This window comes from Achroia grisella, unplaced genomic scaffold (genome assembly GCF_030625045.1).
Source record: "Achroia grisella isolate CSIRO2021 unplaced genomic scaffold, CSIRO_AGI_Agris_v1 utg487, whole genome shotgun sequence".
Taxonomy (NCBI): domain Eukaryota; kingdom Metazoa; phylum Arthropoda; class Insecta; order Lepidoptera; family Pyralidae; genus Achroia; species Achroia grisella.
In genome coordinates this window covers 2802119-2823290 of record NW_026712891.1, presented here as the reverse complement: position 1 = coordinate 2823290, position 21172 = coordinate 2802119, and the positions used below count along the sequence as shown (strand labels likewise).

The following is a 21172-nucleotide window of genomic DNA, read 5'->3' as shown; positions in this document are numbered from 1 at the left end:
AATCATCAAACATCGTTATTATTCTACAGGAAGTACGATCTTAAAACTTTATTTAATGGAATGGAATCATATATTAAGTTTAAATAATTCGTGTTAACATTACATTTACAGAAACAGAGTTGTTCAATATTCATATTATTATCCAATTAGAGTTTAGGGACATTGTTAAAGTCGATTTTAGTCGAAACTTGGCAAGCAATTATTGTATTAGAGTTAGAAAAGTGTCTGTAGGTATCTATAGTCTACTACTCTACTCTCTTATTAAGCGTAAAATTATATATACACAAAAACATTTATTATTTTTATCAATATTTTAAAGAATTCTCTTTTACCAGATGTAGACTGTAAAAGTTCTTTTGCGTGCGTGCGTTATTTAGTAGTACCTATGTAATAGGTATCTGCCCACATTTGACAATGAATGAGTTGGTTCTATACGCATTAGTTTTATTTTTAATGTCTCAATGCACCCACACTACTTCCAATGTTTAAAAGTATGTACCACATAATATTCTCACTACATTTATATGTCCCACATAAGTAGTGTAGGTACGCGTTGGTTGCTTGCGAAATCTAACAAAGCGTTAGGACATTTAGAACAGGGCGTGGTGAACTGAGAGACAAATCATATACCTATTTAGGTATACTTTATTGGGTACTTTGTGTCAAGTGTAATATAGAACTTCACATTACGTGGGAAATTGTCGTTGAGTTAGGGCTCTTGTGCGTCATTAATTATTTATTTTTATAGAACTAATAACTTTTGTTCTGACGGCTGAATTCTATATCGTATCTAATATCACTTATAATTTTTATTGTAAAATGGATATTCTATACTTTTTTTTGTTTATCTATGCCGGATTAGGCATAAGATTTTTTATAGGGTATGTAATGTCAAATTCGTAAAAACTTGATTTTGAAGTTCGAAGACTTGAAAACAAATAAGTGAAGATACTAAATACTGTAAGTAATTGTACAAAGAGAATATTCACGTGAAAATATTAAGCAACAAGGAATAAATATACACAGCGCCATCGAGTCCTAAACTAAGTTGAGCATTTATATATACAGAGCACCTAATAGAAATAATTATGTTTTTGTAACAATACCAACCAGACCAATACAATTATGATCCTGAGGTATTTCAGGTGAGATAATATTAACAAATGGAGATCAAACTCACGACTATCAGAGTATGCTAAACCGCTAAGCAACCAAGGTCGAGTAACGTAAAAATAAATTGCTAATACGCTCGAATTACCTGGCATAGTTCACGTTAACGAGTCAGTTATGAGTGTTTACCTATCACCAAGTGTCCTCTTTGCCTATATATTCAGAAACAATGGTCGGGTCATGGAGACCGTCAATAACTTTGTCTGTTGTCGAATAATGAATACCACGGTTCATGTCCGGTTGTGATCCGGAAAGCGCGCGCAATGCCAATATGGTCGTCAACTAGGGATGTGAAAAATAAACATCTACGTAAAAAACGATTTTTAGATTTTTTTACCCAGGCGATGAAAATACAAGAACATTTACAGGTCAAGGAGCAAAATAAACATACTGTCAAGACCGTTATCCCATAAGATGCATAGTTAGCGCAGTCAGAAACGTTATTAAGATTCGCTATTGTGGTGAACTCAGCGCTTGTAATACCCATATTTTATTGAATGTGTTTGAATCCAACATGGTAGCAGTCCCAGGGAACTGCCTCCTGTCAAATTAATTATTGGTTTTATGGCAATGTTTCTTTTAGTATTCGACAGATTTCAACACACTCTAGGGTGTAATTTAGGGCAGTAAACCATTAGGACACACGACGCTCTCTTTCATAAACATTAATTTAAAAATCGAATTATATTTAATCGGTAATTATTTAAACCATATCGATTTTTTATACAATGTGTCACATCCCTATCGCCAACGTGACGTACGCGTCGCCACCGCGCCCACACTCAAGGTCTAAGAAATGGAACGTGAAGAAAAAAAGATACCAGATAAGGTCACAATTAGCCAATTGTATAATACATTGTATAATGAATGTGTTTAGAAAATAACAATAGCACTTAGCAGTTCATTATTATACAATACATAATTACATTCATATAGGAAATCAAAATATATCAAGTCGATACACGTTCGCTTTTATATTAGTTTTATTTTATTTTATAGTTAATTAGTGTTATTTTTACTAACAAAGGTTAATTTATGGTTATGGTTATGGGTAAGTTGTTTCTAACAAAATGGACTATGTTGTCTGACAATAAATTATTATTATTTTATTATTAAAGATGTTTTAATGTTCACGAAATACGAAACTTTTTTATCGGTTTGTGTAAGGCCTACCTGCGTACCTAAATGTCCATATTAGACTTTTATTTGTAAATATTTAATTTTTAAGATAATATAATCATTATATTAGAACTATATGACTATATGAGATTATTAGTCGTGAATAGTATTGTCAACTAAATACATCCAATACTAAAGTAACTTTATATCTGACATGCCTATATTTTGAATCCTATGTAGTAGAGTCAAAATCACTTTTAGTAACTTTTAGGTCCATTACAGACATTTATAATAAGTAGAAATGACTGTTTAAATTAAGATAATTAACATCACCAGCAGCAGATATGAATTTTTAAGGTAACAATTTGATCAGCAACCCTCTGGAATAGATCAGTCCCCCACCAAATCAGACAATCACATACAAACATCTTTCATATTATATTTATGTATCTGTAAGAATAATGAATCAACGTGTAAGTAATAAAAACAATAGTAAATTAGCAAGTCTACAAACCATGGGAAACGGCGGCAGAACGTGAAGTGAAAGACATATAACTGGTGCAATATCTATGCGATGAGGTTCGTGCATCATTGTGCATTCTCAAGCTGTCGAGGGTCACCGACCTGGCTGCATATTGCGTACTATACAGAGCCCTTTAGTTTCTCCATATTACCTTTACACTATTATGTATCCTTACGTAGCGATCGTACACTAGTTTTTCAGTTACATGCTGACGGTCTAATGGCAAAAGGTCGCATATGTTTATATTCCTATAAACTTGTATAGTAGTACCATGGACATCTCATTATCATTTTTACACCCGCGATACTAATAATGCGTTGCTTTTCCGGATGACTAAGATGTCATGCCTATTATCCTGTAATTTTACAGTCTAATCTCTTGCTTTCAAGCACAACATAGCTTGTAAAGCAAACTTTTTTGGCAGACATATAATTGAAATATAGGCAGCGGTAATTATTCAGACGACTTTTTACAAAATCCACCTCGAATATTTTCCTAGAAGGCAACAACTATAAAGTCAAGGTGTAAAAGACACCACGACAGAGCAAGCTCTATGTACATGCAACTGCAACTACCTGTTTAACATGACATTTTCGCGTATTCATGAAATACTTTCTTCGAGGCTTCTTAAGCGTTCAGTTTTAGTTTTTTGGCTTTACTGATTGATCAGATAAGTCTCCTTTTGTTCTATGATTCTTCTAGATAAATATATTAATACTTATCTAGCAAAACAATTGTTATGTCCAAAGTTAATACTAATGTGGATTGTATTTTATGGACTATATGTACAATCTTATAAACATATGATCTTCCAAAAAATTCTTACTGTTCAAACTAATATTGATGTCGTTTAGAAAGTAGGTCGTGTAATCTGTGATGGTGCATTGTCTCAATATGAATTAAAAAATTAATAATTAAATTACATCCTTGAAAATTTTTATTGGATGTTTTGGTTAACTCCAAAACATTCTAAAGTAAAATATGGTCACCTTTCCCTATTTTCATCTAGTAAAGTTGTAAAGGTCAAGGAAAAGCACAGTACAGTTATGGATTAGTTTACGAAAAACAAGCTCTTTTCATAAAAATATCAAAGTAGCATGTACACATATTATACCATGATAACCTAATCGGCAAGCACATAAAATATCATGTTTTTGGTCGAATATTCAAATCGATCATGGAGAGTAAATATTCCCATAAAACAATCACATTCTAGTGCACTGTGACATCTGACCTGACATAGATCGTAAACGTACTACATAATCTTTATAGGAAGATGCTGATAGACGCTAGCAGTAAATAAGTTGATACAAAACATACGTCAATCGCTACTATTATATATATTATTCGCATAATCGCGATTTTACTGTATAAATTACAAAACATGAGACCAGCCTGATGTTTTGACATTTTCATATAGTTTGCAATTGGAATATTACGGACGGTGAAAGCGAAAGCGGCGTATAATATGCTAGATTTATATGTATTTAATCAGTTGATGATCATTTTAGAGTTCATTATTCGAATAAACAAAACGGAACTTTAATGACGTCACGTCACGTATATTTCTCAATTCAAAAAAAGGAAGTTCATAGTTTGACGATTTTATGTGTGATATTAAAATTCTTCAAATTATTTATTAAGAGAACGTTGTGGTCTAGTAACATTGACACTAAAGTTAGTGAGTTCATTTTGGGCGACACCAAAATCTTTTTGTGTTGCAATTAATGGCCGGTAAATGAAACAACGATAACCAACGAAATTATTTCGAGAAAAAGTCTTTATTAGGCTAACAGCCAAATTAGGCTCGTCTTCTACTACGTATTTTTTTTATATATTCAATAAAATATCAAGCATGACTTTCAATAGGAAGTCGTAAACTGACAATGCCTCTGAATACTCTAACTGAGATAACAGTCGTGAAGGTAAAATTATTTTAATTTTTATTGTAGGTGCGATAAAACTTATTTCGATAAACAGTATTACCAATGACGCTTAATATTTGATATTTAAAAATTCAATGAAACATTATAACAATATATTATTATGTAAAATAAAGCAAATAAGGGATTATAATAATATATATATTTTAATTAGGAAAATCTCATTAAAAAACGAAACCTGAATTCATTATAGAGTTCATATTAACTAAAAAGATATTTTCTTTGCTGCTTACGCACGCTCTGCCAATAAGGTTTATTAATATTTAAATTGGATTGTCAAATTACATAAGAGTTAGTGCATTACCAAATAATATTATGTCTATGTTACGTGTTAATGTTCAACGTTTTATGATTTTTAATCGGAATTTATAATATTGCCTAGACATAATAATGTATTTGAATGTAAGTCTTTTGTATTATAGCTCTGAATAGACTGGTATTCACAGTTTACATGTAGTGACTGTAAATAGAAAATCTGTTCAAATCAATAATAAGTTGATTCTCGAAACATAATATATGTGTATATTCAATTGTGTATACTCTAATTTCAATGACTGATAGATATGACGCATTTGTTTGTATTTTGTATTGCAGTAATATTTTTTAGTAGTATCGTTACGCATCGCACATTGCTAGATTCTGACAGCGTGTTACATAGTATGTGGGGTCTACTATCAAATGCTTATTGTTCTCTTAGGTCCTTAGATTAAATTTATACAGAATCTGGTGGATGTCAAAGTTTTTTGACCGTGACTTCTTGATAATGTGATGAGGATATGTTGTGTCGCATCAAAAGAGATATTATTAATTTTCTGGTCTGATCTAGCTACAATACAATATAGCTTCTTATCAAGGCAACAACATGACTTTATATGCGAAGAAATAAGATCCAAACATTCAGCTACTCGTGCCACCCTGAGATACATGGAAAAAATTAACTAATCCATACTAAAATATGCGGAAACAAATTCGCGACAATATAACCGTGAGTCAAAAATTCGCAGTACAAATAGTTTTTTACACTTGAGTCAACAACATTCCTTACTCTATTATTCTTTGTACTTAATTATTTTTAATTAAATGTAAATAATATATTAATTTTTATTCATTGTTTGAAACTAAAAATATAGAAAATGTTTTAGTTTACCGACTGATTTTATGCAAATAGTATATTAATAAACCAGTGTTGGAAATAACAGTAGCATAATTATATGCAACTGTATATTATCATCAATCATATGACCGGTTGACGGTAATTTGATACAATTATCTATCTTAACATAGATTAAATAGAGTTATTAATTTCTTGACCTATGTCAAAAGGAAAAAAAACAAAACCTTTATAAAATAAATTACACAGCGCTACTCTTATTGAATTCTGCAGTAGAATATGGTGTAGATAATTTTTATTCAGGAATGTGATCGTTACATGAAGCCTAAATGTCAATAACTGTTTGTAAAAGAAATATTTTCATATGTAAAATTTTGTGAATAAATAAATTTGTTATTACAATAATAATTACTAAACGATTTTTATTCGCAGGTTCAATAATAATTGTAAAATTAGATAATATTATAACTGTAAAAATTACTATATATTATTGTCTCAATTACTAATTTGAAAATATATAGGTATATTCTTTATATATTTTCCATGTGTGTATATAGTTATATATTGTCCATTATGTACACACGAAGATAGAGTGTTGGGCTTTCGTTTTGACTGTTTTACTTATATCTACGAGCGGGGTCAATTAAATAGGGTAAAATATATTGGTCAAAGTGAAGAAACACTTGAAATAAAAGCTTATACCACGCCATCTGAACAGCGTTATAATATTATCATATTAGAAGGAGAAGTCCGTGCAAAGCAGTGGGATGACAATAAGTTGTCATGATAATGGTGATGATGAATTGAATACTTCAAAAATAGTAGTAAAGTACAGTTTATACTACAAATTTACGAAATAAAATACAACAATAAACATTGTCTGTATCCATTGTTATTGACTCGTAAAGAACGAGTTTAGATGACAATTTTTGTTATGTGTACGTCGTTATTACGTTAATACATGAAAGTTAAATAATTGCAATGGTTAATAGTTATGTTAATATTAGAAGGCCCGGAAAAGCTGAGCCAATTGACTTTTCAAAATTGAAACAAAGTTTCATCCTAATCGGTCAACCGTTTAAGAGTGAAGTGAATAACATAGGTATATGAAAAGATAAATGTTACGGTTGTTAAGTTTCATGGTTTAAATCTTACTGTTATAGATAGGACAAGGTTAGATTAATCATTTTAAGAACTATGTCCAAAAAGCTTTCCTCGTCCGAATATTATGAATCTTACTATGAACATTATGAAAGAGATGATGTATGAGATGTTGTGCAAATAATAATACGTATATATAGCTAATAGTTAGTGAATAAGGCTGTAGACTCACGCGCAGAGAGAGAAGCTGAGTCACCGTGGGCATGTTGCGCGCACTTCGGCGAGTGGTGGTAGAGTGGCGGCGTGGTGGTTGCGCTCGCGCACCTCGCCTGCCTACGATTCACGTTACCTAGAAGCGACGACATTATCTATCTATATAATAGATACACTGCAGAGAATGGAACTCTCTTATACACAATTTTGCAGAAAATTAATATTACTTACTTTTATTCTGGACACCACATACAATATGCATTTTTAAAGCGATGTATGGATATTTCATATATTTATATATATGAATATAAAATAAAATAAGCCCTATTCCATTTATTATACGTTCTATATGTATAATAATTAAAGTAACGACGTTTACATGGTACCATATGTTGATTTCTCATCGCATTTAGTACACATGCAATTTAAATTTCGATTGGAAGGATCTCATCTGTAATGCAATAAGGATCGGCCATTATCATCATAATTTCAGCCCGGAAGACGTCCATTGATTAAGGAACAAGGATTGACCATATAAAGAATAATACATCATAAGCTCAAGCATCAAGATAGCAAGTAAAATAAACATAATGCCATGCGTGATTGGTAATGGCACTGAGCCTACAAAGACCGCCCCATAAACCTTTTAGACATATACCTAATTACAATTATTGTCAATCATAAATATACAAATTAATATTAAGTACTTTTTATTTTATGTAAGTGGAATAACAAAAATGGAAGCCTGATGGTAAATGACAATTAACAGCATCATAAATATTATGTCCGTGGTAGTAGTATCATTGTCATTTCGGAGGACTAAATTGTCCTGCCTCGGTGCAAAGCAATTTCGCACTACAAATAAAATGAAACATATAGTACAAATTAAATTTTGCAATTGTTATATATGAGACTGAGGTACCTACGAACAAAAATTTGTACAAACGGTAGATCTTACTGAACTTATAAAATTTAAATGACACAAGTCTATCATATTTGGTGTCGCATCTAGCGCCTGTCTCTACATCTGTGCCCATGTCCTTGCTGGCGAATGCAACGAAACCGTGCTTTGTCCTACTAAACTGATAAGCTTCTTGGTTATGGGCTTAATTAGTCTTATTTGGATAAAAGAACTTTTGTGTGAGAATTTAGTTTTAATGTCAATCACTTAAATCTATTTGGGTTATTTATATACATAGTTTTATGATTTAATTACTCACATATTTGTTTTATTTATTTATTTCGAGCAACTTTATAGCCCATGTTTATATGGCTATTAGTTATAATTAACTTACTATAATGTACTTTATTACTTAACATAATATATTACTTATATCATGAAGGTTGTACTTCACATTTCAATCTGTCTGTTTATCTAGTGTCGCTATTTTAAGAATTTTGAGCTGTTTAAATCTAAATGTGGAACTGAGTGTTGGTAAGGTCATTATTAGGATTCCCGTAAATCTGTAGTACAAAAGTCTACGCTATTCAGCGAAATTCTATTAGGTACAGTTTATGACTTGATGTAACACGGTTTTTAATTATTTTTTTAATTCACTAGATATTTTGATCTTCTGCGGTTCTTTCGTTTTCATTGTTGTCTTTAAAAAGATAGATACTTCTGGAAGTCTTCTTACAGTTTGCGACACGATGCGACACAGTTTTTATTCTTAAAACTACTAATTATTTGTCCGTGCAAGAAACTTACCTTAAACGATATAAATTGAAAAGAAAGCATTGAACTAAATATTATCAATCGACTAAATGAGATAAAATAGTAAATCATAAGAATTTACCACCATGTTTGTGAGGAATTCATACACAGGAATAAAATATATGCTAAAAGGATGTCGCCTCAAAGAAAGAGACAGATGTTACTTTACAATAAAATAAAAAAATGAAAATGTAAGGGTGTGTTTGAAACTCACTAGAACGGTTTGAGTAAAAATATTTTATAAAGTTGCCAGATTAAACTTTTAATAGAATTACAATAATGAGACCATAATCGGCATATTAGATGACGTTGGTGGTTACTTTCTGAACTTTAGCTTTATTTCTTATGGTCGTTTGATAGGTTCGATTCTGACATGATATAAACATTTGTTTTTTTTTCTATGTTAATTGGTGCCAAAAGAATATAAGTTATCCAGTACTAATGTTTTACGCCTAAATGATAATGATTATAATAATAACTAGCTACTCGCCCCGGCTTAACACAGGTATACATGTATTATATATATAAACCTTCTTCTAGAATCGCTCTATCTAATAAAAAAGCCGATTAAAAATCCGTTGCGTAGTTTTAAAGATTTAAGCACACATAGGGACAGACAGCAACAGCTACTTTTTTTTATATTATGTAATAATAAAAACCCTGGATAATTCACAAAGCGCCATCTAGTCCCAATCTAAGGAGAGCTTGTGTAATGGTTATACATAATGTACTTAGATAACACCCAGACGGATACAAGCAGTCATACACATGAATACAAATATTTGCACAGTGCGATCGAAATCGAACCGCCGACCATCGGAAGTATGTACCAGTCTAGACCACTGAGGCCGTCAACGATAATGATTACAAGGGACTAGACTCTGTGTAAATTACTGAATATTAATAATCGACTAGGATTAGGCGAGATTTTATGAGTTTTGTATACTTTGTGTGTAAATATTATAGTTCGTTCATAAGACAAACAACAATTGAATAATGAAGTGCAATTACTGTAATATAGTTTCAAGACAACAAGAATTCATGTATGATTACTGTCATCTATTAGAAACTAAGAGCATTAGTCAGTTACAGTTTCTATACTTAGCAGCAAAGCAGGCGTGTCGACTACAACTATGTGAATGCTATATACATTTGCTTTCAATAGCAGTCAAATAAATATTTTCAAGCTTGTAGTACAGATGGCGTTGACAGTATAAATGAACCCTTAATATAAATAAGTTGTTTAATGTGGTCAAGTCGGATTGTTTTTGACTAGTAATTAATATATACCTATGCAGCGTATTTTAGATTAAAAATAAATATATTTAGTTTAAGAAAAACATTGTTTTATCTGTTTCCCTGATGAGTTTTTGGCAATAGAATTACCTACTTTACAACGGCTCAACCATGTGTTTTTTTAAACAATATAGCTCAAGACCTTTAAGGGTAATTTTGAGTAAAGTAGCCTATTAGGTTTATTTTAAAAACTGTTCATATAACTTCTTTAATACAAACATATTTTTTTCATAATAAAATCAAAATATATTCTATTCAATGGACATTTTTAAAGTGTACACTGATGCATACAACGTTTCTATTATAGAATATTGAAATAGTATTTTGCTTAGTAGATACCTACTAACTGTAGGTTAAAGTCCCACTTGATTAACTAACATTGTCATATTCAGTCACGGTCGGTCACTTTAATAAAGCCAATATCAATTTAGCATGTTACTTAAATACCACTGTTGCCACATGTCACTTTTCAATTGTCTCAATACAAGGGTTGCCAACGTTAGCATTTAGCCTAGTACAATCACATAATAATAAATCTGATAAAATCAAGTATTCTCAGATAGTTCTCTAACTTCGTACATCATAGCGATTTGACAGATTTCCGTAGACAAAAATATCGTACAAACCTGTATGTGTATGTAAATGTCCTTGTAACGAAGGCTAGATCTTGTATTAGTACAAAGATATTCGTACTATTACTCGTACGTACTATTAGTCTTGCTGAATATTCAATTTAAAAATTATAATATAAATGTAGCTAAGTGTGTACTGAAAAGAATTTACTGTACAAAAGTCTATCTAAATTCGCTTCGGTTCTTCAAATATTATAAACAACTTTGTGTAAAGATATGGCTATTTATAAGTATTATTATTAATATTATTTTATAAGTATTTTTGCCGTCACTCACCTTTTCTTGGGACAAACTATATACAAATAATGTTATGTTTTGTTTAATCTCGGACTTAGTTTTCTGCTAGATGACAAATATGACTGAATTGTACATTTAAAAAAGAATTTAATATCTTGAATATTTTTGTTAATGGATGGTAATGAGTTGATGCATCCGCGCACGCTGACAGTTTTTTACTAGTGGGGCACCGGTGGACAATAATAAGATGAGCATAAGATCAGATCAGGTAGCTCATAGTAGCGATTTCACCAGGAATTTATCGTAGTGATGACCAGGGAAAACCGCGTGGCAATCTACGTGACATAAAACTTTGTTAGCAATGTTGTTATCAGTCCACATTACTAACAATCCCCTTCCTCTTATTGGATGACATTAAACACTAGCTTTACCAGCCACTTGGTCCATGTTTTGATATAAAAGATATGTCGGTCCTAGTGATAATTAATCTTTGATTTCATTCATTAGTATAACTGTTTAATTATGGATAGGTAAGAAACAGACATACAAATGGACTTTTACATTTATAACACCTATTTGTATGGTATCTATGTAGGTAGGTGGTAGGTATATGTTATAAATATTTAAAACTCGTGTTCGTTTAATGTTTTCATCTCCCGCGATATTTGTATCGACTTCGTTCGGAAGTCTTCTTCAGGTTGAGAATGGTGCATCACTGCATTGCGAGGCGAGACACTGTATCGTGCTAAGCGAAGAACATAAAAAACATTAAATTCACAAAATTCCCGTAAATAGTTTAAAATTATTATATTACACATAATGTACTATAGTTAGAGTGAGAGAGACTTTATTAATAACTAAAATCTAAACCTTTAAATTGTATTTAGTAGTAATTATAATATGTAAAAAGATGTACTAGATTTTTATAAAGACTATATATACTTGAGATTTTTCTCCTTTCTGAACGTCAACCACAACATCAAATAGTAACTACAAAATACTGACAATACAATTTCTTTGATATTACTTGATATATTAATTTATATGTTTTTTACAATAGAGAGCAGCAGTCATAAATGCCTAAAGGCGAATAGTCAATCAGTATCATTGAAAAATTATATTCTTCCTTACATATTTCAAACTGAAACAAAGTAGTAAAAACTCACGTTATCGCGTACGTAACTAATCGGTAATAAAATCGAATCGGTCATTTTGTAGGTCAGCACATAGTCACAGTTTCTTTTTATATCTATTATTATTATTACTAGGCTCGTGCAACAAAGATGTTTGATTTTAAATTTTAATTCAGCAGCGCATTTTACATAATGAAATAGCAAAAATATTGACTTATATGTACAATTAAGAAGCAAGCAAGAATAGACGAAGCGCGTGGCGAGTAATATCATAAAAGTTGCAGCTTTAAATTATCTAAGTGGGCAATAAAATAAAACACGGTTATTAAAATACATGCGTTTATTAATATAAAAGTATATTTACAATTTTTACAATCTTATCTACTATTTATATTTAAAACATCGCAATTTCGCTATCGCGTCATATATGTATATGTACGTTAAATATATTCAAACGGTATGTGACAGGCTCTTCTTACAACTAGAAGGGGCAGCTGAGGCAAGCAGACCACGAAAAAGATTGCGAAAGGACTAAAAAGTATACATGCGCCCAACCACGCCATCAGAAAGCAAGTAGGCAAAATCGCTACTTGCTCTAACATGGTTTCACTTTATAATTCGGACAGTGGTTCGTGTTTCCAAACAATTCATAATTATAGAACGTAACAACTAATAATTGTTCGTATCATGAGCAGCCTTCGTGTGGAAATGGCTCGCTAGAACTGTGCATTCGTTTAGGAACGCCACCTGCAACAATAGAAAATGAAACGTTATAGCGTGGGACTCTGATAAAACGTGCTATGAGTGTCACACTTAAATACTTGTAATGTTTCATTCTAGAATAATAATAATAAGGATGTATTTGCGACTATTATCCCAGATGGGGTAGTCATACTAATTGCCAACTGTTGACGTCGTGGTAAACACAATACTATAAAATAAATTTTTAGGCATCCAACCAAAAACTTGGTATATTTTAATCCAAGGGGTCAGGGGTGAGTCTACTGTCGTCTCTTGGATTAGTATGTTTTGATATCTTAATTAATCCGAGAGACGGAGGTATTCCATTACCGGAGAGTTGGTCAAAAATATAAATTGACATACAACGTGTTCTGACTTTAGCAAGTTTTATATACAGGATCTCTCGAACTCGACACTCTTAAATTCTAAAAACAGCTTACTTTATTCTTGTACTCTAAACTCTTTTAAACATGTTAAGAATCGTAAAGAGTCTTTATTAAAATTTAGAGATATTTCATTCGGTTTTTGTAGCTTAATCTCTAAAATCTTATATCCTAGATGTGTTTTATATATCTCAACTCTGAAAGGTATATAATAGAAGGTCTATAGTATTCTTAAACCGTAAATCTGGAGTGGCAAATGGGGGGGACCACCACGTATGTATATTTTTAATAATATGTGACCGTATTAACACCACTTTGGTGATAATAATAATTATTCGATAATTTATGTACCCTTTACCCTCACCATTATAACTTTCAAATAACATCCAGTTAGTTATCAGCAGCTTATGTGTAATATTTGTGATATCAGAGTTTAAGATAACCTTTCTTGTTGCTTTTATGATAAAATTATAATATACAAGACCGTACCGGCGATTTTATCCGCGTAACCGGAATATATTGATTAATTAGAATAAAAAATAGTAATAGTTTATGACCTTCTTCATCACAAATGCTTCATTGAAAATATTAAATATCATGACAAATGGTTGGGCACTTATGACTTCAAAATGTAACAAAATCTCACAAATTTGCAAATAATTCTAATTTAGGTATGGATACCTATCGCTTTGTTAATTGTAGTATTGTGTAAGTACTATATAAAGTAGTGATTGTCTGTTCCGTGATCATGACCACCAAAAGATATACGAACTTGAAACCCATGCGTGTTACATAAAATGATGTTCACAAAAGTCAACTAAACCTACTTACTATTATCTCTTGATTGCCTAACGAAATGCAGCGGGATGTTAACATACATTGAGTTGAATTAATATGCGCCATTTCCAATTAAAGGAATATTCAGGCACATGCTACGCTGCCATCTATCATAATTCTGATTGCCGTTATATACAGGAAGATTTAATGGACATTGCACATTACTCGTTAGCCTTGAATACTAAATAGTGTTTGCTCATTTTAATTATGACAATGATGGTAATGATTAGTCTTCATTAAACGACTAATACAATAATAATACCGAACTAAAAAATGGTGATTGATGCTTTATTATGATTATTAAGTATTATAACCAAGTTTCATGAAAAGTGGCGTCTAGAAATGACTTTTATATAGATAATTAATATTAAACTAAATAGTTTGATTAATCGAACTAATATCTGGAACTATTAAATGCAAAAAGATTTAATCAAATCAATCTCGATTTGATTAAATCTTTTTGAATTTAATACTTTAATTCACAAAAAGAAAGTTATATATAATAGCAATAGGATATTTATAATCACACTGTAGGAGCCAAGCTAAAAAAACCATTGAATAAAATGCGAAGCGAGTTGTTTTTTAAGTAACATAGAAATATAAATATTAAAAATTTTGTCCCTTACGACTTTGGTTCACTGGCATTCCATAATTTAAATAACTTGCGCATTGACCTAGTTATTACAGTTTGTATAATATTGTAGCAATCTAGTAATAAATATTTATTTGATACGCACTAATAATTAAATATGTTCATAAACTATACATATTGGTAGGTACTATTTATTATCGAAATGTAATATCGAAATAATCGAATTTAAATATAAATATACACATATATGTAAACCTGTACTTGACAGTAGTTATATTAGTACAAGATATTACTCATAAAAACTGAATAGATATGAAAACCAAAAGAAAATGGTTAGATATGTATCCTGTTTACCTCAAAGTAATTAATTTTATTGATCTTGTTTGAATTGTCATAAAAAAAATATATGTATGTAAATCTATGTTTTATAAGACCATTCTCTGAGATTTTTTCTTCTGCTACAAAAGTTAATCAATCATGTAACGAGAATGTATAAAATTATATCAACGATATGAAAAATGAAATACATAAATTTCCGCTCCGGAATGGATTGTAATTGCTGAGAAAAATTGAGATCATTATCATCAATATTTGCGATGCGTCGTCTTAATGAAGACAATTTGATTAACATGATTGGTTATTTAGTATGTAGCTATATCTGTTTCGTTAATCTAATATGTATAAATGACATTGTTTTATTAAATATTCAACCATTTATACAAATCAAATATTTATTATTGAGCCCTTAATGTTATAATCATTTATTGTCATTACGTCGCGATCATATATCTGATATGATCTTTAGATATGTGTGTTTAATAAATTGTGATAATGTGACTATAACACAAACAGTTTTCTCGCCTATGCACTTTCATCTCACGTCATATGTTTGGCAATGATTTTATAATATTCAAAATGCGTGTGATGTCTGATACACGATCGCACAGGAAATGGATCGCTGCCAGAACATTTGAGTGAAATTAATTTCATTTAGCTTCAGTAATGAAATTGCATCCCACGTAATTGTATTTGTGTATGTTGTGATTGTCGAGAATAATTAGGTACCTATATATTATATATTGGTAAACACTTCTTTCATTAGCTACATCGATTTATAAATATAGTAGGTATATACACATATAGTTACATAGTTTACTCTAATTCTCAGCGACTTCATCTGCTTTTTATTGACTTAAAATATAAACTATGTTCATCTCATGTAGAATTAATACGTAAAATCTATCTCTATATTAAATTTCGTTAAAATCCGTTCTGCTTTTTAGTCGTGAAAAAGTATGAAACAGACAGTCAGACAGACGTAACATGTAAGTTATCTAAAATATTATTAATGTTTATGTTAAAATATAGTAAGTACGACATAATAACTGTCTGATTTCGTTCATTTTACTTAAAATAATAAAAAAAGCTATAGTAACAAATAGCCAGAATTTTCATCTAAATTAGGAGACAATGGATTACTAACACAAAGTCCCACTTATTTTCTTGTATTTGCTCTGCGAAATGTCACTGTTTCGTAATAATGCTAAGAACATGGCCTAATTATGTTCACATTTGCTAAATTAAGTGTTCATTCTGACAACAAATAATACCTACACATAATATATTACAGTTAATATGTAAGATGTGTGAGATAAGACTTCATCTTTATTTCTCTACTTTTTCTATTTCTTTTTAGTGTACTTTAAATGTATCTACAACTGTATATTCTTCAATTAGTTTCAGTTTAAACCGTGAATTAATTTGTAGCGTAACATATCTTTTGTTATTCTCTATGAAAGAATGGTCAAAGAGTCTAAAAACATTACTTAAGGTATTCACTAGCATTTTCTGGTATAATTTCAGGCTAAAAATATACTAGTCTATTAATATTACGTCTTAAGCGCAGGAGGCTTATTGAACTCGGTGGGTTATATAAAGCAAATCCCTTCTTGCTTTGTACAAAGCGACGTTGAAATATCTCCTGGACCCGCGATCCATGAGCCCCTTATCCTATCCTTTAGCTTAATAATATAGTTCTCTATCATGGTCATTAGGGGGAGGTTTACATTAATTGACATTATCCTAAACGGTATAAGATCATTAATAGTTTAAGTGTTCTGAACATGTTAGAACTTTTTTGGTAACTTGGCAATTCGACCGACTAGCACTTTAACAGTAAACTTCTTCAGACTTTTGGGATGTTTTATCTAATGTGATGTAGGAGTTGTATAAATTGCTTTCTATTCATTAGTTAAGGTATATTAGTCTTGACATGTTACAGCATATAGCATGTCCTGATTTATTAATATGTTGTATGTGTTGTACAACTCTACGTATATACTGGAAAATATAATAATATTAAAAAAATAAGTGTTTTTATTTATTCCATTTATTTATATATTCGAATAACAGACATTCTAAAATATTAACGCAGATCGCGGGTTCGTGTAAATATGTTGAATTTAAATTAGAACAAGACTCTGATATTATATCAAGCTCCGTCATCTAGACACCTCCTACTCAGTACAGATAGAGTAAAATTTCAAGAACTTGTAGATAAACGTGGTAGATTAATTGTGTCGCGTCGATCGATATCAGATAATAAAATCTGAAATAATTTAATGCGGCCAAGGCAAGTACTTAAATCTTTCAGATTAATAAAAATACAGCTGATATTTATCTGTTACCACTTTATTAGGTACAGGGCCTTAAAAAATTTAAATTAGAAATAAAAACAAAAAGGCATTGTTGCATCTTCCATTAGACTGGCCGATACGACGAGCCGCTGTAAAACACAATTTAACATTGCTACGTTGAAGTAGGTTAAGTTCAAGCTGCACAATAAATTTTATCGTCGGCTGCCATTATTTACAGCTCTAATGTAATAGGTAGTAAGTTTTTACAGCAATAATAAAATGTTGAAACTATGTTCTTTACTGTGTTCTGCGCATTTTTTGTCACATTGCCTAGCGCCATATCCTATCATCATTTTAGAAATTATGTGGATGCTGATCTGAATTAAAATTTGGAATCTAAATAGTTACAAAAGAAACAATATTTCAAATTTCCCTGATGCCAAGTGACTGAATAAGTTTTCCAAATAACATAAATAAGTAATAACAGAATTCGACAAATGAAAATTATGCAATGATATTTTTAAATTATTATACAACAATAAACTAACTAACTTTGGTTTATAGATTATGGACCGTAATACCTATATTATATATAAAGAAATTTAATATAATAATGTTATAAATTTTTTTAGGTATAACTATTAAATATTTACTATATAACATTATAATTAGTATCTCTATGTAGTTTGCAAATTTCTGTCTACCACGTCTTTTTTATCTATTATCTAGCAAGATAATCTTAATACTTTTGTATAGTACCTATTGAGAATGATTTCTTGAAAATTTCATTAGTCATATTTAATCATATTTCTTGACGGCGAGACTCTAATAACCAATTTTGTAAAATTATAGACTGAATACCTAAATATAATTATTTTAAACATTATATTATAATTACAGAAGGAACAGTTAGTATTTAGGTAAATACAGGTAGACTAATATTATTAGTTATCTTAATCTTAATTTAATATTATATAATAGTTATGTATAATATTAAATTAAAATTTTGACTTTCTTTAATATATTAATTTAATTGGTCATTTACAGTCCATGTTTAAAATTAGGCGTTCTGACTACTTTCAAAGATATATATAGAGTTATTAAGAAATATTACAACATTTTTTACCAAATATTATTCTTATTTCACTCTCAAATAAATGTCACTCCTTTTCTTTTATATTTAGTATTATATATTTAGAAATAAACCCAACATTAGAGAATACGTGCCCATATATTAACTCGGGTAGAGTTGGATATTTTAATGAGCACTTTACTTAAGAGGCAAAACACGTGTGTTCTACCAGCATATTGTTGATGGCATTATACACAATTATGATAATACTAATGATGCTGATTGTTCTTGTATTGTCTTGTAGTTATCCTTACTTATTTAATGACTCTACAAATCATCATAACATACATGTTATGATGAAATGTAACTTAGGGCATAGAAAAGGGTATTTTTGTACATAAGGTCGAAGTGGCGTACTAGTTATATACTCGTATGTAAACATAAATGTAAGCTCATTTCATATCTTGTTTGCGACCTACTGATATATACTGTATCATTATTCCTAATTACAACAACTATAATAATCACCTGAAAGGAACAATGAACACCCGCTTGTTTGACAATTCAGGAAGAAAACCTTATCATTAATATTTTAACGAGCGTACACAGCCCAATGAATTTGACTATTTCCTCTATATGAGTATTTATAAGTAATAATTAGAATTGTGTTACTAAATAAATAGGTAAATGAATTGTATATTTTATTAATCCAGGATTTATTCCATTTTTGTTTGTTCAAATTTTAACTTTAAATATTATGAATGAGAAGTTTATATCCCAATAATGCAGTTTACTATGACAAACGTACACCACCATGTTTATTTAAATTAGAATAAAAGCAAATTATGTGCCAATTTAGTATTGTGATGTGACATATTTTAATAAAATCATAAACAAGCGTGACACATCCAAATATCGTTACAAATTTTCATTAATTACCATAAATTTTAAACACAAATCCTAAATCCTAATTGTATAAAACTCACGTGGCGGGAGAATAAGTAGAAATAATCTTTTGGTTCTACTTATCATTGGTACTACATGTAATAATGTACCTCTTATTTCATAATATAGACCTTTAAATACTGGTCGGTAGTGTAAAACACGCAATGTGTAAAGGTCGATTACCTTCGAATCTACGTGAATTCTTAACTGAGCTCTAATAACACTATACTAACATTGGTTGGCATTGGTATCGTTGTACCAATAGGTATACTATGACGTCAATTTGTCATATATTTTACATGTAAATATCTTATCTAAATACGTTAGTAATAAGGAATATTATTACTGATATACTATAATCTGGCATCAGTTGTGTGCTAATCCTGTACATATAAACACAAATAGTTCCTGATTAATAATAATAAATGTCCTCGAATGAAATATAGGGTATAGATATCATGTAATATTTTTGGAAAGGAATCTAATCGTATGCTGCCACCTACGCTGAACACGGGAATCTCCTAAATATTGAAAAGATAATTTTTCCATCTTTATTAAATTTATATAAATTATAAGTTATGCGTTATATTTAAGCTCGCATTATTTTGAAGATTGATAACTATCCTTTAATTATATCAACAATGACCATGATTAAATCAACAAATAAAAAGTTAAATCGATTACTTCTTTTAAAAATAAAAAGAACTTAGGTTATTGTAGGATTACATTTCAAGCAGTAAAAGAGGTCTTTTGTAATGTAAATAATTTCGTATCGCCTACGTTTCGCTGGTTCATTTCATATGACAAAACTATGTTCATGGAATTTTGAAATAAAACGATGAGTGAAACGCGTGGTTTCACACCATGCGTTTCACTCGTTTCATTCGCTTCACTTGATTTGATACTTAGCGATAGTGCAAGTACCTGTAGTTTTAAAATTACTATAGGACTGTAGAGTTTGTAATTTTAGTATGGATTCAGAAATAATGAGTAATCATTTCATCAATCTTTTAAGTTTTTAAGAACAATTTTGTGCACAATATAACAAGTATATAAAAAATTACATCGTTCATTTAAATTTTAATAAAAAAAGTCACGAGAGAAAGAAACAGTTTATTGCTTTTTATTAAGTACACAGCAAATATTATATAACATAATATAATACTTTTTGTCAAATATACATTTTAGTGAGTTGTTTTTCTTGAATAACGAAAACCTACGAAGATTTACATTACTTCTTTGTTACTAAATATAACTATCTTGAAATCATCTTAGTAGCTGTCAGAGAGATAATAAAATTGTAACAGACGGGAGATCGCTAAGTGTAAACTATTATATTAACATATTATTACAATGTGATGGTTTTACTTTTTTGTATCGAATCGACTAGGTCAAGTTCCATGCTATTTTCGTATTGATTTATCTTAAATAAACTAAAATATTATGGCTGTGCTCATTCTGGAAATAGTCGAGTGGAAACAAATCAATAAGTAAGGTCGATACTCGCGATATCACTGTTTTAGCTATTTATGTGGTAACATTCAAAATATTTTTCATAATGTTCATGTTTTTGTTTGACTAATACTTTACTAATACCACTTTCTAGATAGCGATCAAAGTTATTTATTACGATATAAAACCTGTAGGTACACTTAGCAGTTCAAATAACTACATAAATTGGATGCAGTTCTTTGTAGAACAATAGCCTACTTTTTGCTTTACTTGCAATTTAATGAACAGTTTATTGTCAATAACGAACCCTTTGTTTAGCAAT

The 21172-nt window shown here is 30.2% G+C and overlaps 1 protein-coding gene across 1 annotated transcript in view; it reads right to left on the bottom strand.

Annotated features, from left to right (window-relative positions):
- The window catches only part of LOC131845882 (uncharacterized), a 28289-nt gene that overhangs the window by 4194 nt on the left and 2923 nt on the right, over positions 1-21172 (bottom strand). The window contains exon 2 of the mRNA XM_059195031.1: positions 7200-7316. Within this exon, the coding sequence (XP_059051014.1) occupies positions 7200-7232 (33 nt within the window). The 5' untranslated portion in view covers positions 7233-7316. The remainder of the gene's footprint in view (positions 1-7199; positions 7317-21172) is intronic.